The sequence below is a fragment of the Hirsutella rhossiliensis genome (assembly GCF_020360975.1).
Source record: "Hirsutella rhossiliensis strain HR02 chromosome Unknown scaffold00011, whole genome shotgun sequence".
Classification (NCBI taxonomy): domain Eukaryota; kingdom Fungi; phylum Ascomycota; class Sordariomycetes; order Hypocreales; family Ophiocordycipitaceae; genus Hirsutella; species Hirsutella rhossiliensis.
Window position 1 is genome coordinate 376,700 of NW_025408677.1, and position 26,994 is coordinate 403,693.

Sequence of the window (26,994 nt, forward strand, 5' to 3'; positions counted from 1 at the left end):
CCAACGGTAGTCGATGCAGAAGCGGCGGGCGGTCGTGTTCGGTTTCGGGCGAAGAGGACAGAAGCGGCGTGCGGACTCGGATCGGGCTCGATGAAGTCTATCTCCGGAGGTGATCGACAGTCTCTTTCTCTAGAGGCAGATACTTAACGGGCGTGCGGTACGATGGGGTCCTGTCGGCGAAAGGGCTTCTCAAGCTCTAGGACTACATCGTGACCGGGTCGGCTCGAAGGTAGGGTGTGGGCCTCTTTCTTCGAGAAGAATCCCTCTAGATGGGTGAGCTGGGGCGGTAGACGACTACGGACACAAGCAACATGCTCAGGGTCTTCTCCCTGAGGGAACGGAATGCTTTGTCCCTGGTAGGTCTTCTGATCCGGGGAGACTTTAGCAACGGTTCGAGCACTAGGGACGGTCTGGTCAAGGCCGGAGCTTGGCTCGAGCTGGACTGGATCCCGGGGCATCAACGGTTCGAGTTCGTTCCACTGTTCGAATCTCTCGTGAGACTCTACTTGGCAGACCAGGGCGTTAATCAGGGCTTGATCTTCGGAGGCTTGGACCGAGGCGACGGAGACGAAGTCGGTAGCAGGGGCGGTCGTGAGCTGAAAACGGACAGACTTCTTGGCAGACGGAGACTTGGACTGAAACGACGGAGACGGAGTCGGTAACGGGGTCGGGACAGAGGCCGGAGGAGCTTGATCAGAGCGGCGCCAGTTCTTGTGGAGGATCCGGTAGCGTTTCTCCTCTTTCTCGAGCAGGCGGTTCCGCCTCTCAGCGTCGGCCTGGATCTTAGGGTCGATCCGACCCGAGAGCGGGGCTTGACGAGAGAGCTGGATCGTCGGGGAGAACTTGGCGAGGCAGGAAGATCATCTGGCCAGATGATCTGTCGGGCGGCGCAGTCAAGCAGGAGGCGCTTCTCCGCATCCAGAAAAGACCGATAAAGATATCATGGCCACACTCAGCTATATCAAATGTCTCGTTTGCGAACGAACGGCCATCGATGACGAAAGTGGCGACCAGCTGTTTCTGGATATAGCCGGCTGGCTTTCCACGGAAGTCTTGGAGAATCCGACTCGGGAGCTCCTTAATCTGGGCTCCGAGTCTTTGGGCGGCGGACTGGGCGAAGGTTGGGCTAACCAGCAAACGGGTTTCGGCTCCGGTATCACAGAGGGAGCGGGCAGGTAAGCTCACACCATCCACTTGGACTTGACTTGGCAGAGTGAATGACTTGCTAGACCTACTCGCTATCTGTGACACCTTAGGGACCATCAAGGAGTCTTGTGATGGTCCTATTCGTTTCGAATCTTGATCAGAGTCGTTGGCAGGGACAGGGACGGAGGCGACACGGGAGACAGCATGGGTGCGGTCGGGACAGTCGCGAGAGAGGTGCCCTGTTTTTCCACAAATAAAGCAGGTGCCATTATCCCAATGGACCCTCTATGAACAAAGACTCAAAGCTAAGGAGCAAGAAAGTAGGGGTGATAGACGAAGGTGAAGATTTTGAAGATTTTGAATGAAGGATGAATCAAATGAATTGAATTTTTTGGATCTTGATTCAAAATCTTCAAGCTCCAATTTTCGCGATTCAAGTTGGGTTTGGGCCAATTCAGGCCATTCATGAATGGTTTGAAGGATCCCTAAACGAAGTGAATTTGGTGTGTACCTGAGCGATTGCAAAGATGCCTCAAAAACGCCAATAAGTAGTATATAGTTTTAAGTTATAGCCTTCTAAGAAGTCGATAATCCCGAATACTACAAAAATTAACTTACATAAATACTGATCCGCCTGTCCTAGGCAAATCGACTGAAAATAAGCACTTTCAAAGCTCTGCCGAATCCTCAAAATACGTCGGTACAACGCGTTCGAATCCGCCACTGTACACGGCTACACTCTTAGAGCCCCAATCCTCCGAAGCCTCCATTGTATCTAGACAGGGGGTTGATATCGCAGACTTATCGGCTTGGGATGCAGGAGGTTTGGGGTAGGGGTTCAGTGGGAGCCTCGGTGGGAGGAAGAGGTTGAGGAGGATTCTCGCCTGAACACAGATTAGCATATACCTACATATATAATGAGGGTATATCCATACATACCATCTTCCAGCTTGCCCGGAATGTGGTCTGGTCTCCAAATAATACTATTGGCAAAGGGCAGGATGTCATACTCCATGGCCGCCTTGATCAACGCCTGATCGATCTTATCTTCCTGAGTATAAGCACTCCGTAAAAGTGTTAGTACTCGCACCGTATCTGCCTTCAAGGCGTGACGGCGGATACCGAATTCGTCTCTACAACCGCTGAAGAGGCGTTCCACGTCAACTTCAGAGCCAGAGACAGAGAGAAGATCACGCGCCGCCGCAGCCAAAGTGGCCACTCGACCTTGTGTTCTTTCCACCACTTCAGTAGGAAGTCTGGAGACTTTGCAATAGACTCGTCGAACTCTATTCGAGGAGCTGCAAGCCACCGTTCAAGCTCCGAAATAGGGATCGCCGCGCCCGTCTCCGCCTCCTCGCCTTCTTCATTTGGATGGCTCTCCATTGCGCAATGGAGACTCCTTGAGACGCTCAGCTGGTCTGGATTGGCTCATAGTTGAGTTTGTGGCATTCAATGCTGCTAGCTCCGGCCACTCCGTTTTGAAATACTTCTTGACTTTAGCCATAATCTCAGAGTATTGATCCGGTATCATCATTTCCAATTGGTGAGTTTTATAACGCGGATCCAGGATGTGAGCTGCGAATAGCATCATTTGATCGTCAAGCTTCTTCATATAAGTAACGTGTTTTGCTTTGCCCTTCGAGAAGGCGTCTCGAATGGACATATCAAGGTCTGTAAAGTCGCCAACTCCTTCGACTACATCATCAGGAGAGCTTCCAAATCCCAATAGATATCGAGACTTTGTGAGATCGGCGGCATAACTTCGGAGACTTTCAGAGTGTGGTCTTTAAACGGCTTCAGAACCTTCCGCAGTTGATGAGAGCGACAATCTCTTCTGATAAGGGCAGGAGGCACTTGACTTGCGGGTGAGTATCAACGAACTCAGTATACTCTGCCTCAAGCTCGAGGAATTGGTCAATCATGTCGTAGGCCGAATTCCAGCGAGTGTCGACATCGTAGGTTGGCTTCCGGTAGTGCGTGCGCGGCATGCTTTTGAAGTCTTGCTCCCTAGACCCGGATCTCAACATCCAGAGATTGAGGAGGCGGATTTTGGCAATCCACTTCGACTAGAGTCTCCCGGAATGGTGTAGTTGTTGCTTTTATTCTCTTCGTCCCACTTGTCAAGCATCTTCTTGGCTTCCTTCGCTGTGCCTGCTTTGAGATCTTGCAAGACGCCCTCACAAATGAGCGAGGTAATATGAGCTAGACAGCGGATCCAACTCTTCCTGCCGTGAAAGCGCATGCGGGCCTCCTATTGGGCTCACCTTGTCGTCGAATTTGGTCTTGAGAGAATCGTACAAAGACTGACAGAGCGTGCCGTTATTGCCGGCGTTGTCTCCCGTAATGGCGAGAAGCTTAGGCTTGAGCCTGAGCTCCTCAAGCGTCCTCTCAACTATCTCAGCTAATTGTTTGCCAGTGTGAGATCTTTTGAGCTCAATAAACTCAATAACTTCCTCTCTCCTCAAACTCCGGTGTAATCCAGTGCGCAATAATGGCGAAAATGGGCACCCGATTCGGTGCTGTCCAGATATCAAGGGTGAACGAGATGGTGGCACAATTGTACTCAAGCTCAATCTTCAGCTTCTCCCTGCGTTCGACAAAGTCTGTATATATATGATTGCGTAACGTTATACGACTCCTGTACACACATGTTGTGTTGTGAGCCAAGAACATCTCTTGAAAAGCAGGAGTCTCGACAACAGAGAAGGGTTGTCGGTGTTTTACAAACCACCGGCGGATAGACTCCTTTGCCGTGAGTCTTGCTCTCTGCCTAGGTCGACCGCTCCATGCGTCTGCCTCTGTATAATCTCCTCCACCAATGGCGCGGCCGTATCCATTAATTCGAGCGTGGTGAGATTCCTTCGTAATACCGTGGATTTTTAAATGGTCTCCCATGCCAGAGGTAACCCCTCGGCGGTTCGATTCGAGGACCTGGAATCTCTTCCGAAGAGTATTGGGATTTTGAAGGCACTCTATACAAGTCCACCGGAACTCTTGGAAGATCTTCGGCCCATCCTTATCCTCTGAGTAAAAGCTTCTGTCTATAGCTTCCCTCTGCATATACCAATAGACGTGGCTGTTCTTGTCTCTCTTCTTGCGAACATGCTTTTGTTTGTTGTCGGCCCACTTCTTGATAAGTCCGGCTTTCTCTGCGAGCGTCATATGACTACTGTTCAATGGCGGCTCTGGTGTATCCGCGTCGGGCATGTCATCATCTGACTCACAGTCAGGATGACCCGGGGGCGCGCAGACAATTGTATCTTCGCCAGTTGGAAGAGGAGAGGAAGGAGCCGGGTTGCGCTAGAATCAGCGCGCGCGCGCGGATTCCGAGGTTGAATTGAGGACGTTCGATGCGGGCATAATTCTGCGTTGGCAATTTACGCCGGGTCCTTGGAGCAAAGAAATTCGCTGCGGCAGATGTTTTTGTTTCAGCAGGGCCATACTACGTATCATGTTATAATTAGCTATCCACTCGTAAGGTAATTAAATAAGGAGGGTAGATTGGAAGTAATGAAGTTTTACCTGATCTTGGCTGAAAGGCTCGAGAATGGACGCGACACAGGTAGTCGGAACGACACCAAATAAACCACAATAAAGTGTCAAGGAGTCGGGGTTGAACGGGTAGGATAGGTCGTCGGTCAGGGCGTTGATTCGGGGGCTGATCCGAAGCCGCTGTCGGAATATCGAAGCAGGAATTAGGCGAGGTCGTGGTAAAATAATGTCGTGGCAGTTGTCGCGAAGACCGTTGCGCCACGCAGGCAAAGGTGGATGGGCTGACGACCCTGTCTTTCCGACAGCAGTAGAATTAACAGGTGGTCAACTGAGCGGAAATAACGCGTCTGAACGCGGCTATTTGGCACAATATATCCTTATCATGCAGATTTTCGGGTACTTCCTGATCGGCTAATTTGTATGGACAAACAAGTAGCAGTCATATTGGGCTCGAGGTAGATAAGTCCCTAACAGCCTCCAAATCGCGAGCTGACTCGATTCGTGTCACTTCCAATTGTTCGCGCAGTATTGAGATGTTGAGGGATCTGAACGCGTTTTTCGAATCAGCTTGCTGGGGGCTGTACAGCGGTATAATTATTATTGTGGGTAGGCACCTGCGGCAGCTGCTGCAATGAGACGGTACTAGGGTTAACCTGTGATGTTGTATTCGTCTTGATTCTCTATCTAAGGAGGCAGAGGCCAGCGTGGAGAAAGGGGCACGCTGCCCTCAGCCGCACACGTGACCGTACGGGTCACGTGCCAACCATGGTTGGTCACACCACTAGATAGATACATTCCTACACAGGCAACTCTTCTTTTGCTGTGAGAAGCACAGCAACACCTTGAACAGGTCTAAAGGATAGTAGCGTTAAGGCCGTGAAGGAATGTGCCGTGAGGGCGTGTGTCATTATTGCCAAAAGTGGGTCCGACGTCTTGTTCTTAGCTGTAGATATCTGGGAAGAAGTGAAGGGTCTTCCTGATAGGAGCAATCATTTGATCATAGGTATAAGGAGCGGTTAGGAACGTTGTACGTATCCTTCGACTCGAATTGTCAGACTATTGGTATCGATGAAGCGTTCCAGGGCTCGGTTTGGTGATGCTTTCGTCATTGCATCTGCTGGGTTGTCTGCGCCGTTGATCCAACGAATATCTGTTATCTCTCTCTTCTCGTATGACTGGCGAAGGGCCATGATATCAATCATCAATCGTTTTCCTTCGTCGTACCGAGCTTGACTAGGCATTCGTAGAGAGTACGAATCCGTACAGACGATGAGAGGATAGGAGGAAGGTTGAGTCGTTCCGTAATTATCTTCATAGTCATCGCAAGGAGATGCCTATGTCGAATCCGTTGGCCATACCGTAGATCTCTGATGCTAGGACGCTACGGGTAACACGTTTGCACTTTGTTGAACTCCAGTGTACGATGTTACCACTAATCTCGAACTGTTTTTCTTTGTGGTTTGTCTCGTTAACGAGGTAATGACGAATCCTAGTTGGGAGGATAAGTCCTTGTTGTTTGCGAAAGAACCATCGGTGAAAACCATCAGCTTTGCAGTAGCTAGATCAATTGGTTTGTACGTGAGGCCACGTAGTTGGTGATCCATTTGCCATTGCAGTCGCTTGTTCAAAATTGCGTAATCTTTATCCTCAGGGTCTGTGCTTGGGCGGCGACTGAAACATCGAAAGAAGCTTCCGGTTGAGCAATTGAAGCAATGTATGAGGCTCGCGCTCGTTCCTCAACGTAGCGCTGGTGACGATCAATTGCTTTAGGGTCAATGGTGGTCATTTTGCTGCTTGTCCCTTCTGTTGAAGTAAAGGATCCTTTCTTAAGGGGTTATTATTCAGCAACGTCAGTCTTGCACCATTAAAGTCAACCGTTGTTCCGTATGTGATGTCAGTCTTGGGCTTGGAACGAAATTCTGCCTTTTGTAGCTCTTCTTCTTCACGGGTAGAAAAGTTGTTCGTTCCAAGGATGAGGTGTCATCAGTTTGCATTCAACAATACCGAGCGTGTCAGGGCCAGTATTCGAAATCAGTAGGCAGGAGTCATAGGTGGAGGTAGACATATCCAGCTTTTCGAGGTGATGCTGCTGATATGTGCGGAACCAATGGACTCCGGCTTCTGCGATACCGTACAGGGCTTAATAACACGAATAATTGTTCCGTTAGGGTATTTGCCTTGTAGTTCCGTGGGCAAATACGTAAGAATGGTCCGGAAAGCTTGGTCTGGGATTGCGGGTATGCCTGAGTGATATCACGGAGGGAGAGGTTATGCCGTAGTTTTGAAGAAGTCCGGGGCAATAGCGAGGATGAGTCTCTGGCTAACGCGTTGAATTGTCGGAGATTGCGTCAGGAGGGTGGTCTTCTCAAAGTCGTTATGTCCTTGAATAACAAGTCGAGACTTTTCGTAGGGCTTAGTGTTGATTCCTTTGACTTCACGAACCATTCGAGCGAAAGATTCTATAGTTTCCATGAGTCATTTGATCGTATCGTTCAAATTGGAATACACCGCGGCCAACGAGGTCAGTAATCTCTTTGTTATCGGATTCTTCGAAGGGTCACCAGGAGAGGTGATTATGCCATCAGACCGTAGCTTGAGGAAAGAGCTTGTGCATCTTCCTCCTTTTGGGTCAAGCTCTGGTCTACGGCTTGGGCCATCATGATCAAATCCTTTGGCTTGTTCTTTGATCCTGGTGGGCGTCCTCTCTTGCGGGGCGGGGGTTCGGGTCGGGCAGGCAGGTCCGTTAGGGTCTTAACGGGGTCTTGAGCCGGTTGTTCATTAAGATCTGAACGAATGCCTGAGGGTCTGTGTCGTGTGTAGGGTCGGAAAGAGTGGTATCATCACGCAGATACGGTTGTACAAGGGTCGATCGAAAGACTTGGGGCCGTTGACTGTGTCAATGGTGATGTTATGGCTATCAATCGATGCAATCTTGAAGGGTCCTTGCCAACCGTCTTTCTCTCTCAAACGCGAACTTCACTTTGCAGCGGGAGGATAGCACTTCTGTCGTGCTCGGGCCGTTGCGTGCATGGAGGGCATCCTTAACTCGTCTTTCTGCCGAGAGTTGGCGGAGCATTTTCATCGCTTTCTGCATAGCTTCCGATCTTTTGAGGGTGGAAGCGGAAGGGGCGAGTCTGTAGATACGCGGGTATGCGCCGAAAACAAGCAACGTAGGCACAAGACCGTCAGGTCCTGCCGTATCATTGATTGCTTTAACAGCCATTTGAAGGACTGTTTCGGCGGAAGTGGTGTGGCCAATCTCAGCATGGAGGATGTTAAAGGCGCGTCGGAGGGTGCGTGATAGCGTTCAATCTTTCCAATGGACCAATGCGTCTCAACAGGTACTTGAGAGCATTTGATTCCCATAATCTTTGCTTCGTTCCGGAATTCGAGAGAAGCAAAGTTAGTTCCTGCATCATGACGGAGGGTATCAGGAGGTCCAAGATACGTGTCGATCCAGAGGGTCCGGAGGGTCTCCCATGTATCTTTAGCTGACATTGACGGTAAAAATCTGGCTCCTTGGAAAGCAGTAGCTGAGTCCACAACGTGTAGAACAGGGCGTTGTGGTGTTCCTAGGTGCATCACATCAACGATGATTTCGTAGTTGAACTCTTGATCATCGTTAAGGGTGAACTTGAAGCGGCGTGGGGCTTGTGAGTGCATTTGACAGTGGTGACAGAACTTAGAGATAGTCTCTAATGTGTCTATCGAGACGTCACTGTGCCCGGCTTGCTTCAAGAGGTGATGGAGCCTAGGGACTGCTGGGTGTCCAAAGCGTCGGTGAAGTGTACGAATCTCTGTTTCCGTAAGAAACGAGATGGACTCTTCATCTTTCGTAAGGAAGAACCAGGGATGTCCCCATTTGCGTACGACTGGAATGCTTGTAGGGCGATTAGTACAATGATTAGTACAATTGATGGTATCTGTGATGTTGTTGAAATAGATACCAAGCCGGTCCATATCAGCAAGGCAGAGCAAAAGGGAGTTGGGGTTTGAAGGACGTGGAACGTGATCCTTCCGAGGGTGTGTTAAGGGCGACTGTGCCGAGGGTGGATGGCGTCGCTGTTGCCGAATTTGATGGAGGCCTGGCCGGATGTGGAGCTGTCGAGAGCTACAGAAGGGTCTTCTCGTTGTAGGGCGATGTACTGAGAGTATCCTGCTGTGGAAAATGTTGCTGCACCTGTGTCGATCATGATACCTTGGAATCTATCCCTTGAATAGCGATCTTCAATAATAAATTGCGAGGCTGGAACAACGGTTTGATCCGTCTGATAGACGTCTTCTCCTGTGATCAAATGATTGAATGCCTGTTGACAGAGCATTTGGCTTGCTTGCCATTGTTCCGGGTGATCGTTGGTGCTATTGTCATGTTCTTCCCATGTATCTTCAGTGTCATCAAAGCTGCTCATCTCATGACCTTCGTAGTCTAGAATATAGCCTCCGATGTCCGTGAGTTGTACACCTATGAAGTGACATTGAGTGATATGTTGGTCCTTGGCCTTTGCCGTTCATCCGTAGAGTGTTTAGTTGACCAACAGCCTTCTTGTCCACAAACAAAACACTTCTTCGTCCAGTTTCGGTTACTGTAGCTATGATTGTAGTTACTACGGCTTTGAGGCCGGTAGTTTCCACGGTTGTAGCTTTGTCTGTATCCGCGGCTGGGTCGTTGACCTGAATATCCGTATCTACCTCGAGCGGTTGTTATTGTATCGACGGTCGAGGTAGTACTGATGGTGTGGATCGTTATGATCGAATGATCCAGCAAAGTCAAGGGAAATTGAGAAGTTGTTATGAGGGCAAGATGGGTTTCAACGGATGCACGAAGATCTGCAAGAAGGTGCTCGACGTTATCGGCGGGTTTGAAAAGAGCGTATTGGAGTTCGGGTACTCCACGGCATGCTTTCATAAGCGTTGTACGCAGTAGAAGGTCTCCTCCGTACTCCTGCCAAGGGCTCGTTGGCAGAGCTGAAGCTTATCAAAGAGGGTTTGAAGCACTTCGTGGGGGGTCTTCGAAGCATCTTGGGCACGGATGGAGTTAAAGGTTATTGTTGTCCAGTCAGTATGGTAGTGGACATGGTTGACTTCCGTGTCAAAGTGTTGTTTGAAGATATCATACGCTTGTCGGAACGTCGTAGCCCATGTGATCTTATCAAGATAGAATCTTTGGGCTCTTCCATCAAGGATCCGGGAAAGAGTGCGTGAAATTGTGACGGTTTCACTTGGATATGAGAGCAGTTGCTTAAGAAGAGGCGGAGCTTATCATCAAGGAGATCGTACGGCTCTCCTGTGTAGTTCCGATCTTTGTTCCAGGTCTTCATAAACTTCTGCTGGATGTCGCTATCGACGATAGCGTTCGGGATGTTATCCGGGGGGAGTTTCATGTATTCTCCAAAGGTTGCAGGGCCGGATAAGTGTTCGGGGATGGGGTTGGTGACGGGTTGGACGAGATCGGGGTTCTGGAAGCGGTAGGAAGTCGGATGAATAGTAAGAGAGGTCGGAGCAGGTTTATCTTGGATAGTCGGAGCAGGAGTAGGTGCGTTAGGAGGGCTCGTTAGGGTCTTAATAGGTTGTGGTTCGTTAAGACCTTGATGAGGTGCTGCTAAGGGCGTAACTGATGGTGAAGGAGGTTGAGACGGATGGGGATTAGTGGAAGCATTTGATCCTAGTAATGCTGTCTGCCTCCTGAAGGCAGCAGTCCTCTCATCAAACACCATCTCCGTAAACTCCTGCTCTGGCCAGGTTTGTGGGTTCTCGATAGTTTGTAATATGAGAAATTGTGTTGCGAATTTCCCCTTTGTGAACCTGTGTAGATACCTCTTTTCCTTAGTAGTTTCCTGAGGGCTCTCTTGTATTCATTCGGGCGCGGTCCCATGTGTCTTCGGTCCATTCTTCAAAATGCTGTTGGAAGTAACCAAGGAGGTCGTATCCTTGATCACTGCCAGATTGAACGATGAATATGAACTTTGCCACATATGTCGTTACTGCGATCTTGTCCTTTTCGTCGTGTGTGATATCGTTGTCCCAAAGGTCGATATTAATTTGTCGGAATGCGGATGCTTGGATGTCTAGTGCCTGCATCTGGTCGCATATTTCTTCGAGCTGGGCTTCTGGGGACATAGCTCGGGCGGTCGGGGCTATCGTGATCAAATGAATGAGACGATGTGGGGTTCGTATTGGTCTCTTCGTATACGAGTTGTCGCTAATAGGAGGTCGAGCGTCGCGTACTAAGTAGGTCGTTCGCGGCCAGACTGAACTGACGGGGATCTTGCTACTTAACGTCAAGGGTCGAACGTTCTTACTAGTTGTTTGCGATGTGGTCGCCTGTCGATTCCGGTGCTCACGGCTAGGCAAACTAGCGGGCGATCGTAATCAACAGTTGGAAGGACTCTCGCGCGGCTGGGCAAACCAGCGGGAGATTCCTTGTTCTTAGCACAAATAACCTTCTTCTGAGCGCTACTCAGGGCCACAGTAAAGTGACGCGGACTATAGCACCTTCGAAGGTTGAGGAATTTGTCTCTTCTACTTAGCTGTCTGTGACGGGCGTGGGCCGTCACTGATCAGTGTGGGTAGGCACCTGCGGCAGCTGCTGCAATGAGACGGTACTAGGGTTAACCTGTGATGTTGTATTCGTCTTGATTCTCTATCTAAGGAGGCAGAGGCCAGCGTGGAGAAAGGGGGCACGCTGCCCTCAGCCGCACACGTGACCGTACGGGTCACGTGCCAACCATGGTTGGTCACACCACTAGATAGATACATTCCTACACTATCCATTGATTGCCTTCAAGATGATGTGGCATTTCTTGAGCAAATGTTAACGACATGTAACTATCGAGGGTTATATCATCCGAACGAGAAAATCCAGAACATTCGAGCGGCACTACATTTAAATCATGTGCATTATAAAATGGCACTGTTCATGAGCTTCATGGTGTTTTTTAATACTCCGTATAGGGTGGCAAGATTGCTGAAACGGTGGCGTATCAGGCACTGTTAGGGTCGTTATACCACAATATATGGACGCCCTAACTGCCGTCCTTCGCCTCGATTTCCCAGCGACGCCCCGCCAGACGCGGGCGGCGCGGGACTAGGATTTTGCCAGTGGAGTGTGGACGGTGGAATCCAACTGAAACACGCACAACAGACTTTTAAATACGCAGAGCGTCATCACAAGCGCGGCCGAACTCGAAGTTACCGTGTCCGCGCGGGCAAACCCTAATGATGGGGTCAAAGCAGCTTGTTTATTGATGTGTATGTGAGCCTGCCGAGGAAGAACAGGAAGAGGCCCTTGGTGGGTGGCTTCGGGTATTGACCCTTTCCTCCTGTATGTCCCTTGGCCGCGAAGCGGTGATAATTTTTTCGCCTTACGTTTCGACCATATCGCCATTCATTCACAATTTTTATGAATGAATTGAATGAAGACTCCTGATTTTTGATTCGTCGAATTTGAAGACCTTACCCGATTCGGCTTCATTCAATTCAAGGGTCCCGAGGCCGATTCGACTTCAAAATCTTCAAATATCAGCCCTAAAAGGACGCATATCACCGACTCCGGATTCGCGAAGGGGACGAGTGGAAAACAGCATTTAGGTGCCACTATGGCCATTACGAATACCAGGTGATGCCATTTGGGCTGGTCAATGCTCCCGCCTCGTTCCAGCAATATATCAACGATGCACTAGAAGGCCTGGTTGACATCATCTGTGTTGTCTATTGTAACGGGCTGAGCCCGTGAGGGTCTCGGCTCCGCTCTCGACAAGACCCACCGGAGCTCCGCTTATAAGCTCGTGCCATCTTCGAGAGCTTTCCTTTCTTTTCTTTTCTTCTTCTTTTCTCCTTAGCTTTAGGATACTCGTCGCAGTCGCTCAGCTAGTTGTCAACACACTCAGTTGAGACCGTTACATTATCCTAAAGCTCCCTTTCATCGTTAAAGCCTTTGATCACAATCAATTGGCAGCGCTGTTCAGTTCCCTTTGTGGGTACGCGGAGTGGCAGTAGCTTGGGCAATCCTGTGTGGAACGCCCGCGACGAAAGTGCGTGTGTGTACGGCGCCAAAGCCAGCTTGGCTCGCGTCGCGTAGCTCTCATCTCCCGAGCAAAGGACGTGGAGCGTCAATCTGCTCTCCGTACGGCGTGCGGTTGAGCGAGAAGTACGTGATTGCTGCTTGGCTCCCAGTGTGGACGGCAGCAGCTGGACTAGAAGCCCTGTGCAGAACGTCCAGCCGTGTAGGAAGGAGCCTTCGAGGCGTTGATAGCGTTCGACCGTTGTCGAGATATCCCTTCCGTATCAGACTTGCTGTGTGATCAAGTCGCCCTCAGTCCTGAGAGACGAGGAAAATCTTCAGTCATGGAGGCAATCGATTCCCAGCAAGGTTCTTTTGAGCCTCAATCGATGATGCAAGCCCTGGCTGCAGTGATGGACAAACTAGAAAGTGTGTGTGCAAGCCAAGAGGCCGAACGCGAAGAGATGCGATCGCAGATCCGAATCCTCCAAACAGCCGTCTCAACTCCGACTCCGGCAAATGAACCAGTCGCTCCTATCGAACCGATGTCCGACAACACGCCTCAATCGATCGAGACATCCGAAAGAATCCCATCAAAGAGGGTAAAACCAACCTTGCCTGATCCGCCGAAATTCGATGGAACCAGGAAAAACTTCCGTCCCTGGTTCTTAGAGATGAAAGCGAAATTGGCTGTGGACCGACAGGCATTCGACAATAAAGAAGCACTCTTCGCCTATGTGTACTCCCGGTTGGCGGGAACAGCCCAGAACATGGCCGCTGCTTATTACGAACAGGGCGGTATCGATGGTGCTCGCTCCCCAGATCTGTTTCTCGACTACTTGAACCGTCGGTACGGGGACCCGAACGCAAAGGCACGAGCACTGGATCGACTTCGATCGTTGAAGCAGAAGCCTGATGAGAGTTTCGCCAGTTTCTTCCCAAAGTTCGAGAAAGAGCTTGCCGATAGTGGCGGTGGCGAGTGGGCCGACGTGGTGCAAATCAATTACTTGGAAGGAGCAATTAATAATAGGCTCAAGTCGAGTCTCGTCAGTGCCGTCAGTCTCCCGAAGGATTTCAACAGCTACGCCGAGCTACTCTTGACGATTGGCTCGCGCCTAGATAGCCTCAATTTCCACCAACGACAACAAGGCCGCGAGCAGAGGTCAAGAAAGGAGTATGGTCGTTTATCCGAACCGCTCGAGTCCCGACAAAAGCCCCCGTCACCCGGATCGCCAACCACGTCGTCCCCCCCGTCCGATGATCAGATGGATTGGGAACCCGTGAAAGCAAATCGGTTGATAAACGGCAGGAGGGCCCCGGAGGAAAAGCAATTTGTTCCGTTGGAGGAGCGCAAATGTTACGAGTGCGGAAGCTTGGCCATCTTGCGGCCAAGTGTCCCGGGAAGGAGCGGCGGCAGCAGAGAGTCAAGGTCCGTGTCGAAGAGAAGACAAGAAGCTCGAGAGCAAAGCACCAGAGCCCGCGGAGAGTTCTAGCGGGGATACCTCCGATGACCATTCGGAAAACGAGTAGCTCCTGACGAAAATCGCCGTCAGGAGCGCGCAAAGGCTGAGGCGGAATGGGCAACTCAGAAGGACGAGATGGACTGTGAAGGCCTCTACGTAAATTTCGGTATCAATCGAGTATTTCATCACGGCCTTCGTTGACTGTGGTTGCCTGTGTTATGGGACCATCAGTGAGCGCCTTGCCCGCAAGCTTCACCTGCCGCGTATTCCGATTAAACCTCGAACGTTGGAGCAGGTCAACACATTCTCACCCGAGGCCATCTGTGCCGTGACCTACTTCGACTTCGATATCGACGGGTACCAGAAGAAAGAGCTTTTTCTACGTTGTGCGAGACCAGACCGACCCTGTGATTCTGGGCAAGAAGTGGTTGAACCAGGAGGATGTCACCTTGCGATTATCGCAGAACCTCTTGCATATCGGGACGCACGACCATTGGGTGAAAGGCCGAGACCCGAAGGAGGAGGAACGGTGCAACATACGAGGACAGGCGGCGTTCGTGTTCGCCGGAATGGTTCGCCGAGCAAGAAAGTTCAAGCATCGAGACGATGGAGTGCGGATCTTCGCCGCAAGCCTGAAAGACATTGAGAAGGCATTGACTCCGAGGAAGAAGTCAGACCCGAGAGAAGCTGCCCCGTCACTACCACGAGTACCTATCCGTCTTCGACCGCGACCAAGCGGACCAACTCCACCGCGTCGTCCGGGGTGTGATCACAAGATTCAGTTAGAGAGGTCCTGATGACAAGGAGAAAGAACCGCCGTGGGGACCATTGTACGGCATGTCACGAGAAGAGCTCATTGTTCTGCGAAAGACTCTCACTGAGCTACTCGACAAGGGTTTCATTCGAGCAAGTAGTTCTCCAGCGTCAGCACCAGTTTTGTTCGTGAGGAAGCCCGGTGGTGGTCTGCGCTTTTGCGTGGACTATCGAGGATTGAATGCGATCACCAAGAAAGACCGATATCCCTTGCCGTTGATCGAGGAAACTTTGCGGTCGCTGTCAGGAATGGCTTGTCACGCCGTTCGGGTTGACGGGTGCTCCGCAACGTTTCAGCGTTACATAAACCACACGTTGCGAGATTTCCTCGACGAGTTCTGTTCCGCTTACATTGACGACATCTTGATCTACTCGAGCGGTTCGCTCGCAGATCATCGCAACAAAGTCAGGCAGGTCCTTGCTCGACTGCGAGATGCAGGCCTGCAGATTGATATCGACAAGTGTGACTTTGAGGCAAAGAGTGTCAAGTACCTGGGCTTCATCGTCGAAGCCGGGAAAGGTATCCGCGTGGACCCGGAGAAGGTGCAGGCAATTCAGCAGTGGCAGCGACCCCGTTCTGTCAAAGGCGTCAGAAGTTTTCTGGGGTTTGCCAACTATTACCGGCAATTCATTCCCAGATTCTCCAACATCGCCGCGCCTCTAACGGCGTTAACAAAGAAGGATGCGGTGTTTGCGTGGTCGAAGGAGTGCGACAAGGCCTTCGAGGAGTTGAAGGCTCTTCTGACCAGTGCGCCGGTCCTTGCGCAATGGGATCCGGATAGAGACGATTGTGGAGACGGATTCATCCGGTTATGTCACAGGAGGGGCGCTCTCGCAAAAGGGCGATGACGGCATCATGCGGCCTGTGGCCTTCTTCTCAAAGAAAAACGCACCGGCGGAGTGCAACTACCCAATCCACGATAAAGAGCTGCTGGCGATCATTCGCTGCCTTGAGCATTGGGACGCCGAATTGAGGAGTGTGAAGTCCTTTACCGTTTTGACGGATCATCTCAACCTCCGTTACTTCACCAAGAAGCAGCAACTGAGTGAACGTCAGGCGCGATGGGCTGAGACGCTATCGCGGTACAGCTTCACCATCAAGCATCGACCGGGCAAAGAAGCCGTCGTACCGGACACGCTGTCGCGACGAGAACAGGACATGCCGCACAGCGCCGAAGATGATCGGTTGCAAGGACGACGTGTTCAGCTGCTGCAACGTAACAAGGGTGGCCTGGTGACAAAAGTCAAGAGCGGTTATGTCACCAAGGGCGACACGGATCAACCCGATGACGCAACAACTGACCAAGACGACTCAATCGAAAACCCTTTCTCGGACCCGGAACTGCAGAAGTTATGGGACGAAGGTGTCAAGCACAATCGTTATTGGCTCATCCGAAAGGCCGTACAGCAAGGCGAGAGGCGTCTGCCGTCGCATTGGGGAGTGCCCGTGATGCTCTCGGAATGCTCGATTGACGATGGACAGCGGCTCTGCTGGCGAGCGAATTTGGGTGCCGAACCACGAACCCTGCGCACGCGGCTTATGCAGGAGACGCATGACTCAACGCTTGCAGGACACCCCGGACGGGACATGCTGAAGTCCTTGTTGAGCCGCAAGTTTTATTGGCCAGGCCTCGATTCAGACGTGCGTCAATTTGTGAGAAATTGTGATGTGTGTGGCCGAAGCAACATTTGGCGAGAGAAGCGTCGCGGTTTATTGAAGCCGCTACCTATTCCAGACAGGATCTGGTCGGAGCTGTCAATTGACTTTGTGACAGACCTGCCACCAACCAAGTCGAACGGTTCGACCAACCTTATGGTCGTGACGGACAGACTGTCCAAAAGTGTCGTTCTTGAGTCATTGAAGGACATCACGGCCGAGACGACGGCCAGAGCATTGCTACGGAACGTGGTGCAACACCATGGCGTGCCGCGCGCGATCGTCACTGACCGTGGCACGCAATTCACCAGTAGACTATGGCAGAGGCTCTGCGAGCTGCTACGCGTGAAGCAAAGATTGTCTACGGCGTGGCATCCCGAGACTGACGGTGCAACAGAAAGGGCGAATCAGGAAGTCGAGAGATATCTGAGGATCTTTGCTGCTTATGCTCAGGATAACTGGGAAGAGCTGTTGCCAGCGGCCATGATGGCCATCAACAATCACAACTCGACGTCGACAGGCCTGAGCCCGTTCTTTATCACGCATGGGTATCATGTTGACCCGATACAAGTCAAGGAGAAGTTACGGACGGACGGAAGGTCCCCAGTGGCCAGGGCTGAAAGCATTGTGCAACGATTTCGAGAGGCAACGGAATGGGCCCAGGCGGCAATTGCGTCAGCGCAAGAGCAGCAAGAGAAGAACGCCAATTCGCGAAGACAGCCGTCAGACCAGTTCAAGCCTGGAGACAAGGTATGGCTGCGACTTCGCAACATCCGATCCAATCGGCCATCCAAGAAGCTCGATTGGCTGTCGGCCAAGTACACCGTCCTGGAGACCATTGGGTCACACGCGTGCAGGCTGGACACGCCTCCGGGAATACACAACGTGTTCCACGTGTCGCTCTTACGCTTAGCAGCGGACGATCCGCTACCGTCACAGACGTCGGATGACTACCGCCCACCGGCCATTTTGACGGACGATGGCGAGCTGTGGGAAGTGGAAGAGATTCTGGACAGGAAGAAAGTCGGGAGAGAGTGGAAAGTGTTGGTGAAATGGGTCGGATGGATAGGTCCGACGTGGGAGCCAGTCAAGTACGTCGCAGACACAATAGCACTGGCTAGGTATGAAGAAGTTCATGGGAAAGTTGGATCGAAACCACCCCAATCGAAACGATCGAAACGGGGAGGAAGGAGGGGTTATTGTAACGGGCTGAGCCCGTGAGGTCTCGGCTCCGCTCTCGACAAGACCCACCGGAGCTCCGCTTATAAGCTCGTGCCATCTTCGAGAGCTTTCCTTTCTTTTCTTTTCTTCTTCTTTTCTCCTTAGCTTTAGGATACTCGTCGCAGTCGCTCAGCTAGTTGTCAACACACTCAGTTGAGACCGTTACATCTATCTGGACGACATCCTTATCTTCAGTGAAGACCCGGAACAGCATGAAGGCCATGTCAAGGACGTCCTGCAAAGGTTACGAAAAGCCGGACTTTACGCCAATCTGAGCAAATGCGAATTCTCGGTGAAGAAAGTCTCCTTCCTGGGGTTCGTGGTCGATGAGGAAGGAATCCACATGGAAGAGGAACGGGTCCATGCTATCACAGAATGGCCAGCACCCGTTCTGTAAAGACATACAGGTTTTCTTAGGGTTTACTGGGTTCTACCGCCGCTTTATCAAGAACTACAGCAAGATCGTGTCTCCGCTCACGGATCGTCTCCGCAAGGGGCATCGAAGCCTTTCAAGCTGGATCCAAAAGCAATGAGGGCTTTTGAGGATCTCAAGACGGCCTTCACATGTGGGCCTGTTCTCAGACACTTCGATCCTTCCAAGACAATACGAATCGAAACAGATGCGTCCCAGTTCGCTATCGGAGCAATAATCTCTCAACTGCACGCCGATCGATGGCACCCCGTAGCGTTCCTTTCGCGGAAGCTTCAGGACGCAGAGACAAGATACGCAATCCCGGACTGCGAACTGCTAGCTATCACAGAAGCTTTCCGCCATTGGCGCCACTACCTTGCGTATACGGAGCAGAAGATCACCGTTTTGACGGACCACCTGAACCATAAGTACTTCATGTCCAAAGCTAAGCTGACCAATCGACAGATGAATGCACTAGACCAGTTGTGCAGCTTTGACTTTGAAATCGTCTACCGACCGGGCTTGAAGAATCCTGCGGATGGATTATCAAGACGGCCGGACCATGAGAAGGTGATGAGAACAGCCGGGCTGCGAGATCCGTGCGTTCCGTCATTCCTTGAAAAGTTTGCCCAGCTGTTTCCCTGTGAACCTGCGGAAGGGGACCGTGCGTGTTCAAGACAGGCTGCTGGTATTGGCGATCAGTCCGGTTCGCGACCGGCTGTCCCTGTCGCCCATGCACATGTTGACCGGCTGTTTCCCTGTGAACCCGCGGAAGGGGACCGTGTGTGTTCAAGACAGGCTGTCGGATTTGGCGAGCAGTCCGGTTCGCGACCGGCTGTCCCCGTCGCCCTCGAAAAGATTGATCGGCTGTTTCCTGTGAGTCTGCGGGTAGGGACCGTATGCACTCTAGACAGGCTGTCGAATTACGCGATCAGACCAGGTCGCCCCTGGCTGTCCCTGTCGCTGATGGAAGAGCTAAGCTCGACCGTCTCAGGCGTGTTGCACGAGTCTTGAGGACGTCGAGGACGACGTCTCAGGAGGAGGGCACCGCTGTAACGGCATCAACGTTACAAGAGTCACTGCAAGAGGCCCTGCTGGCGGCACAGCAAGGGGACGCCTTTGTTGCCCAACAGAAGCAGCTTGTCACTGTCCCTGGTAGCGTTACCGCCGGTGGGCTATCGTCAGAAGTCTGGAGCACCAATGACGAGGGCTGTTGTGTTACCGCAAGAAGATCTTCGTGCCTCTGGGTTTGAGAAACGAGATCCTAGTGTTGTTTCACGACGATGAGGTTGCCGGCCATCAAGGCGGAACCAAGACTTGCAAGCGGATCCAGGTGCAGTACTACTGGCCCGGATTACGTCGAGACGTGCGTCGTTATGTCTCTACCTGCCGCGAATGTCAGCTCGCAAAGCCGAGGCATCATAAGCCGTACGGGCTGCTAGCGCCACTGCCAGCGCCAAGCCGTCCGTGGCAAGAGATTTCGATGGACTTCATCACGGACCTCCCGCCGGTCCGATGTGAGAAGAAGATTTACTCCAGTATCCTGGTCGTGGTCGACCGCCTGACCCGCTACGCACGATACATTCCGGTGTCGTCGCGCATATCCAGTGATGGCTTGGCAGATGTGTTCCTGAGGAAATCTTCAAGCATTATGGAATGCCTGATGGCATTGTCAGCGATCGAGGAGCCTATTTACGGGCACTTCTGGGCCACGTTTTGCCATTGCTTCATTGCAAGCGACGCCTCAGCACGTCTTTTCATCCTCAGACTGATGGTCAAACCGAGCAGGTCAACCAGACGATCGAACAGTACTTACGGACTTTCTGCAACAAAGAGCAGTCAGATTGGATGGACAAGTTGCCATTGGCGGAGTTTACGTATAACACCTCATACCATGACACGGTGAAAGGAGCTCCAGCCGAGGTTTTGATGGGCTATCAGCCACGGTCTAAGGGTCATGTCAAGGGACAACTCGAAACCTTCAGCATTCGCGCCATGGACCGAGTCCGAGGCCTCAGAGAACTTCACGAACGTACGGCCCTCCTTATCACGAGCCCAGGAGCGACAAGCGCGACACTATAACAAGACTCGACAGCAAATGTCCTTCGAGGAGGGTGATTGGGTCCTTATTTCCACCAAGAACCTTCCGTTGAGACGTCCGACCAAAAAGCTGACTGACAAGTACGTCGGGCCATACCAGATTGACCAAGTCGTTGGGGGTCATAAACTAGCCTACCGCCTACGCCTGCCTTCAACAGTCAAGATTCACAATGTCTTGCCTGTCAGCAGCTTGGAGCTCTATCGGACTCGAAATCAAGAGCCTATTGAGCCTGAGGATCATCCGTTTATACCCGAGTCTACCTATGACGTTGAAAAGATTCTCGATCATCAAGGGCCGAAAAGTCGTCGGAGGTATCTTGTGAAATGGAAAAGACATGGAGATGAAGAGAACTCTTGGGTGTCCAGAAGCGACTTTGTGGATAAAGCGTTTCTGGCGGACTACGACCAGTCTGTCTTGAAACTTAAGAGTTCGGGACGAACTCTTCAGGAGGAAGGGGCAACCTGTCACGCGCCTAAAGTGCTTGACCACGGTAGATGGCTGGTTGATTCCAACCACTGGCTGGAGTGACTTTTCCAGGGAAAAGCACGGGGCTGGGAGGCCTCTCGTGGTTATAAAAGTAGGGTTGCATAGCACCTGATGGAGCTCGTCAGAGATCAATGAATTGAATGATTGACCCCCGTTCCTCACTCTCTGTTTAGTTGTGTGTGCGCCTTACACCGAGACCCTCACAGGCTCAGCCCGTTACACGTGATATATATGTGTTCGAGCGGAGGGAAGAGTATTTTTTCGTAGAATACTGTCGGTGGACCAGGGTAGCCCTGTTAGGGAGGGACCCGGAGAAGGGATTCCTGGCCCATGTAGCAGGAACGCATGAGGACTTCCTGAGTAAGGAAGGCAACCCCTTTATGCGTGGGCACAGCCACGTATGCGTGGGTAGAGCCCATTACTCAGGAGGTCCCCAGAAGTCCCTAAGACCTCCTGTATAAATAGCCCCTTCAGACTGCCCCTTTAGACATAGAACATGCATCTTGAACCTTCGTGTGTGACCTCCTTCTTATTCCGATGTGTATTGGCATAACGTTCCACCAACAGACACATACACCATAAACCATACAGGTCCATATGACGTATGGCGTATGGTTAGAAAGCCTGGAACTATCGCTACTGTAAGGTCAGCCGACGGCACGGATACTTGCTCTGCCTCAAGGTCACTTCGGATCCAGAGCATGCTGCGGATCGGCCATGAGGCGTCACGAACACACGTCGGAATCATCTTTGTCCAGTTACGATGTCCCATAGGACTCGTCACCACCTTTCCGTCGATATTGCGCGCATGTGGCTCAGATATAGCCAGTGCGGCAAAATCCTTCAGGTCTTCGTCGTTCATCAGACTCTGCTGCACCACATCACTCTTGTGTGCATTCAGCTGTAGGATGCGGAGGGACTCAAGCATCGCTGCTCGGGTTCCTCATCCTGCACTTCCAGCTAAACGACTCATGCGGTCCGCCGCACGGGACGCATTTTGGCTCTATCGCTGTGCACTCTCGGTGGTGATGCCCAGCGTTTGCGCACTTGCCGCATGTCCGCTGCTTCTTGCATGAATATGCTTTGTGACCGATCTCCTGGCAATTGAAGCATTGGATCGGTCCCGTTCTTGGCTCGAACTTATAGGTGGTGGCCGACTCTCCCGCTAGGTCAAAGTAGTAACCGTCCAGAAGCCTTTCTGCATCGCCTTTCTTGGTGACGTATACTACCATGGATCCGTAGGCTTTAGCAGACTCTCGTTTGCTCAGCCAGGAAATCTTGCCAATGGTCACTCTGTTTTCGGCACTCAAGGCTTCGATCGCTCCGGGCAGGACATTGCCCTCCGTGTTGAGGATTGCTGTCCGGTTGGCGTTGTCGACCCGGACCGGATACAGCTGGTCTCTCATGACTCGCGCTCCCTCCACGGCTGTCTTCTGCGCCGCCTCTTTGACCAGCTGAATGAAGCTCGGCTTCGTCTCTGCAGACGATCTTGACTCGGTCGGCGTTCCGGGATTCTCTCACAACTGCTGCGCACCTCCAGGTCTCATGTCCGTTCTTCGCTCTCATCTCAACCTCGATGGCCTGTCGTATCTGCCCGATTTGCGCTTTGTTCCTGTTCGACTCACTTACACTAGGTGGCGCGAGTTTGCGAGTGCCAATAAAGTGGGACCGTGGTACGCGGTGGTTACAGCAATTCTAGGGCAGGGGTCGAAATTTTGGTGCTGCGGTGGCGTGGGCCAGCTCCCGGGTTTAAACCTGGTCAGGTGGGGCGCGGGAGATTGTACCCGTTGGCTAGTGCCCTACCCTTAAGTTGGCCACAAAAGTTGTGGACATGCAGAAAACCCTAAGACAGCCGCGCACGGGCCCACTATCGTAGCACCGCGTTTTTAGTGCATATTCCCACCAAAACTCGCGACCGCATGATACTCATGACGTATTTCTACGTCGCCAACGCGCAATGTATTCCCAAATCGCTATTGCAAGGGCTGTAAAGCCTGTTCTTGAGTCTCGCAAGAGCTTCGAAACAGGGAGCCGCCGCCAAACGCGCAAATCCAGGCAAAATTTCTTCAGTTTCTACGGCAACAGAAATTCGGTACGTTCTTTCTTTTTCTTATAGGGGCTGCTTTAGCGCGGCACACAACGTTCAAAAGATTCCTCCGCAGAACAGGAAGCAATTCCAGCTTCCCCGATTGGCGCCTTGATGGGCTGTACATAGGTCATAGCCAATAGGAGATCTTAGAGCCAGGGGAACAGGGAACATATCTGACAGAGCCTGGGAACTTTAGCGCGAAACCTCGAATTGCACTGGTTGCCAGCAGAGGAGTTGTTGGCACGCACAGGACTTGGGAGAATCTTCGAGGACCAAGGGTTGGAGCCAGCCAAGGGTCACCCTCCCGCGCGACCCCGTCGGACCAAGTGCACAGGATCATTCGCATTGATGCTGCTTCTTCATTCGTACAAGAGTCAATCGCGGAGTAAAAGCTGGATCTACACTGGTCAGATTCGTTTTTCCTATACTATACCTGGTCATCCTCCCACCGTCGTCCCGCATATTTTGCACAGCCTGACCTCCATGCAACTATTGCGTCCCAAAAACTCATCCCGCGTTTCCTCCTGCCGCATTTCCCTAATCACCAGTTGCATTTCCTCTCTCATTTCTACTTCGCACTGCTCTCTTCCACATAACGATGTTACCCAAACCACAATGCGAGCTTCGTCTGCGTGTAGCATCGATATTGGACTCTGTAGGATGTCTATCGCAAACCGCCCGCACCATTCACAGAAAGCCCCCGACGCACCGCAACATGCTGATTCGTGCTCCTTCATAAGAGGCATCATGGCCTGTACAAACCGCTCGTTGTATTCAGCATCCCCTCCGGCCCGAGTTGCCTCGGTGACAAGGCTCCGGGGATGCTGTGGTTGTGTATGAGTTGCCTGGCGCCGAATTCGCATATGAACTCGACTCGGACCGTGGACGTCGCCATAATTTGGTTTCCAGAGCTTTAGATGATCTGTGTAATTAACGAATATGATGCGAAGAACGGTAAACAGGCCAGTCTCAAGATCGGATTCTACGGGTTACATTTTATCTGCTCTTCCTCCGTCATTTCTCACCTTCTTGCTTTTTATTGACACGTAGTGCTGCACGACATGACACGTTGGTGCCCGCTCTCCTAAGATTCGCCCCCAATCACCCTTCGCACGATGCAAGCTACAGCGGGAAGGAATTCTTGGGTAGTCATAGTGACGCAACCACCACAAACCTTCAAATATATAGACAGATAAACCCCCCTCCAACATTATGTTAACTCAAACCTCAAATTTTCGTTCCTCAAGGCTTTTTGCGCGAGCCATGACCGGCGAGCCTTCTCCTGTTTCTTGTTAATTAGACGCCTAATCAAGCTCAAACCTGGATCAATGCAGAGTCAAATCGTAACAGGCAATCAGGGCGATCCGTCTTAATCTCTTTTGAAACGGGCAGGTCCATTCAATTTCACGAGTGGGGAAGAGGGCTGTGTTGCAAATGCAGAGCTTTCAGCTGATGTGGGAACATGTCAACCGACCAGTGCTGCTGCCGGGCTGAGAACGAAACTGCTGGAAAAAGAAGAGCGTCGTCGTTGTGCGACGCATTGCGAGTGCACGTAGATTGTGCTGCCTACCCGCAAAGAACCCATTATGTTTGGGCACATATAAAGTCCCTTTCTTCTCCCCTCAAAATCCTCCTTTCTCTTCCTCATCCTGTTCTACACATTCTCTCATTTTCTCATTCGTCTTATCAATCGTTCACTTTACTTCATTGACTGAAGTTCACTCTTCACTTAACAATGTCTCTCTCTAAAGTCGCATGGCTCATCCTAGGCACATCTGGTCTGGCCGCAGCTCATGGGCACATCGATCGTATCGACATTGATGGCAAGTCCTATGGTGGATTCCTGGTCGATCAATACCCTCATGAACAAAACGTCCCTGATCTCATCGCGTGGTCAACTGCGGATACTCAGGACGGCCCTGTTCAAACCTTTGACTACAACCAGCCGAATATTATCTGCCACCAGGATGCCAAGCCTGGTGCTCTCGCTGGCGAGGTGGCTGCTGGAGGCAAGGTGACGATTCACTGGAACAAATGGTTCGAAGATCACCGCGGCCCGGTAAGTTTCTGGAGCAGGAGCGGACCATGATGGACCCAGGATCACGTTGCAACAGAAGTTGTTCGAATCCAATCAGAATGCTAACACAGAGTAGGTCATCAGCTACCTTGCGAACTGCAATGGGAGCTGCGCTTCTGTGAACAAGACCGAACTTGAGTTCTTCAAAATTGAAGAGGCTGGTCTTCTCGACAACAGCAAGTCCCCCGGAAGATGGGCCAGCGATGAGCTCATGGCTGCCAACAATACTTGGACGGTTAACATCCCTTCCGACATTGCAGCAGGCAATTATGTTCTTCGTCATGAGATCATTGCACTGCACCTCGCAAAGGTAGACAATGGTGCGCAAGCTTACCCGCAATGCCTCAACTTGAAGGTGACAGGTGGTGGCACTGCTACACCGAAAGGCATTCCTGCCACCCAGTTCTACACACCAACCGATCCCGGCATCCTAATTGATATCTTCAACAATCTTGCCACTTATGTGATTCCAGGCCCAGCCCTCTACAAGGGCAGGGATGCAGCACCTCCGACTATTGCCGTCCACCCCACCGGAGCGTCTTCCACCGCGTTGTCTTCCTCCCCAGCCTGGACGACCCCCTATGCAGCGCCTCAGGGTTGTGGATATGGTCCCTACGAGAACTCTTCTCAAATCACACCTACACCTGTAGCGAATGACGCTGAACAGAATGGTCAAGATTATTGAATATTGCGCCTCTGCAGTGCTCGCCGGGGAAGTCTTGCTTGGCTGTCCATCGTTCGGGACAAGGATGCAAACCATTCAATCCACTCAACTGAGGGCCTTCATTGAGTGGAATTTACATGATCAACGGCCGAGTCTGGTGGAGCTGGGGATCGTTGCGTGCGCGGACTTGGTCTTCGAGGAGCACCACGGTTTTGAACAGATGCCACAATCTGCAGCCGCTGTGGTGTGAGAGATGCTCGCTTATCGCAGGGGGGTCTCTGTTCGGTCCGGCGGTCTGATGATCAGTAGGCTTGTTTCCCGCACGGGGGCGAACTGGTAGAAGTCTCCCATCAGTAGAACGACAGGCATCCCACCAAACGGCTCGTCCGGACAGTCACGGAGTGCCTGCAGGTGACGACTGACGTTGTGCAGAGTGGCTCCTCCCAGCATGCTGACCTCGTCAATCACGAGTACCAGCTTCTGTTTCCATATCCACTTCTTCGCCTCCGAGAAAGGGGGAGGCGGTTTGTTTGGATCGCGATGGGAATCCAACCCACACGCTGAGTGGATGGTCGTGCCGCCAATCTGGGCCGCCGAACTGCCTGATGTGCCGGTTATCTGCAGAAGGTGTGGCTGATTTCTCGCCGCGAACACGTCCTTCAGGGCATCGATGATCCTCGACTTTCCCGTGCCGCCTGGCCCGCCGGTATACTGGAGATGTTGACCAGCTGAGTCCTGATTAGCGGTATACCTGTCCAGAAATGCGCAAACAAGTTGAAGGGCCATGGCCTGTAGATAGTTCAGAGTGAAGGTGGCCGCAGTGGCGTGTCCCATCTCCGCGAAGCTAGCCACCGGACTGACGTCGACAAGCATTCGAGGCCCTTGTTGATTGAGGTCACTTCCCGGCGGCGCAATGGTGGGTTCCGTATCGCCGTAGCGAGCTAGGGTATCGTCGATGTCGGCGCCATCCGCGGAAAGCATGGTCCCCTGAGAACGACTCTCAATGTCGTCTAGCATCCGAAGATGCAATAGTTGTTGGGCCTTGGCCGCTGCTTGGACATCGTCTCGAGATATTGGGAAATGGCACAAGCCGTCACCTTGATCATGGGCTATATTCCGGTACAGATCCTCTTGACGTTGCACAAAAGGTTGCTCTTCGTCAGTCGGGTTCTCTTCGCACAGATCGTGTATTAAACCTCCAAGGACGGGTGAGTCTTTTGTGGCGTCCGTGTCCTGCACCGCATTTCGCAAAATCTGGAGTAGAGCTCTGTAGGCCTGACGATGAGCCAGTGCTGGAGGCTCTTCTTCGTATCGGCCATCGTCAAGTGGGTACTCAACGTCAATTGTGTCGTCGCCCTCCGATCGACTGGCCCA

The 26,994-nt window shown here is 51.9% G+C and overlaps 5 protein-coding genes across 5 annotated transcripts; 3 read left to right on the forward strand and 2 right to left on the reverse strand.

Moving 5' to 3' along the window:
• Nucleotides 1-10,461: 10,461 nt before the first annotated feature.
• On the reverse strand, nt 10,462-10,755 carry HRG_08851 (uncharacterized protein; the record flags this gene model as incomplete). Its single annotated transcript, XM_044867322.1, has 1 exon — nt 10,462-10,755. One exon carries the CDS (start codon nt 10,753-10,755, stop codon nt 10,462-10,464), a length of 294 nt encoding a protein of 97 aa, XP_044717343.1.
• Nucleotides 10,756-15,162: 4,407 nt separating this feature from the next.
• Nucleotides 15,163-18,188, forward strand: HRG_08852 (integrase core domain-containing protein; the record flags this gene model as incomplete). Its single annotated transcript, XM_044867323.1, has 5 exons — nt 15,163-15,292; nt 15,347-15,661; nt 15,735-16,555; nt 16,634-17,661; nt 17,987-18,188. 5 exons carry the CDS (start codon nt 15,163-15,165, stop codon nt 18,186-18,188), a joined length of 2,496 nt encoding a protein of 831 aa, XP_044717344.1.
• A 1,972-nt stretch (nt 18,189-20,160) lies between these two features.
• HRG_08853 (chromo (CHRromatin organization MOdifier) domain-containing protein) lies at nt 20,161-20,832 on the forward strand (the record flags this gene model as incomplete). Its single annotated transcript, XM_044867324.1, has 1 exon — nt 20,161-20,832. The coding sequence occupies one exon, from the start codon at nt 20,161-20,163 to the stop codon at nt 20,830-20,832; it is 672 nt and encodes a 223-aa protein (XP_044717345.1).
• Nucleotides 20,833-24,614: 3,782 nt separating this feature from the next.
• Nucleotides 24,615-25,641, forward strand: HRG_08854 (glycosyl hydrolase family 61 protein; the record flags this gene model as incomplete). Its single annotated transcript, XM_044867325.1, has 2 exons — nt 24,615-24,938; nt 25,033-25,641. 2 exons carry the CDS (start codon nt 24,615-24,617, stop codon nt 25,639-25,641), a joined length of 933 nt encoding a protein of 310 aa, XP_044717346.1.
• A 240-nt stretch (nt 25,642-25,881) lies between these two features.
• On the reverse strand, nt 25,882-26,637 carry HRG_08855 (PIF1-like helicase domain-containing protein; the record flags this gene model as incomplete). The annotated part of the gene is made up of 2 exons (XM_044867326.1): nt 25,882-26,331; nt 26,392-26,637. 2 exons carry the CDS (start codon nt 26,635-26,637, stop codon nt 25,882-25,884), a joined length of 696 nt encoding a protein of 231 aa, XP_044717347.1.
• Nucleotides 26,638-26,994: the final 357 nt, after the last annotated feature.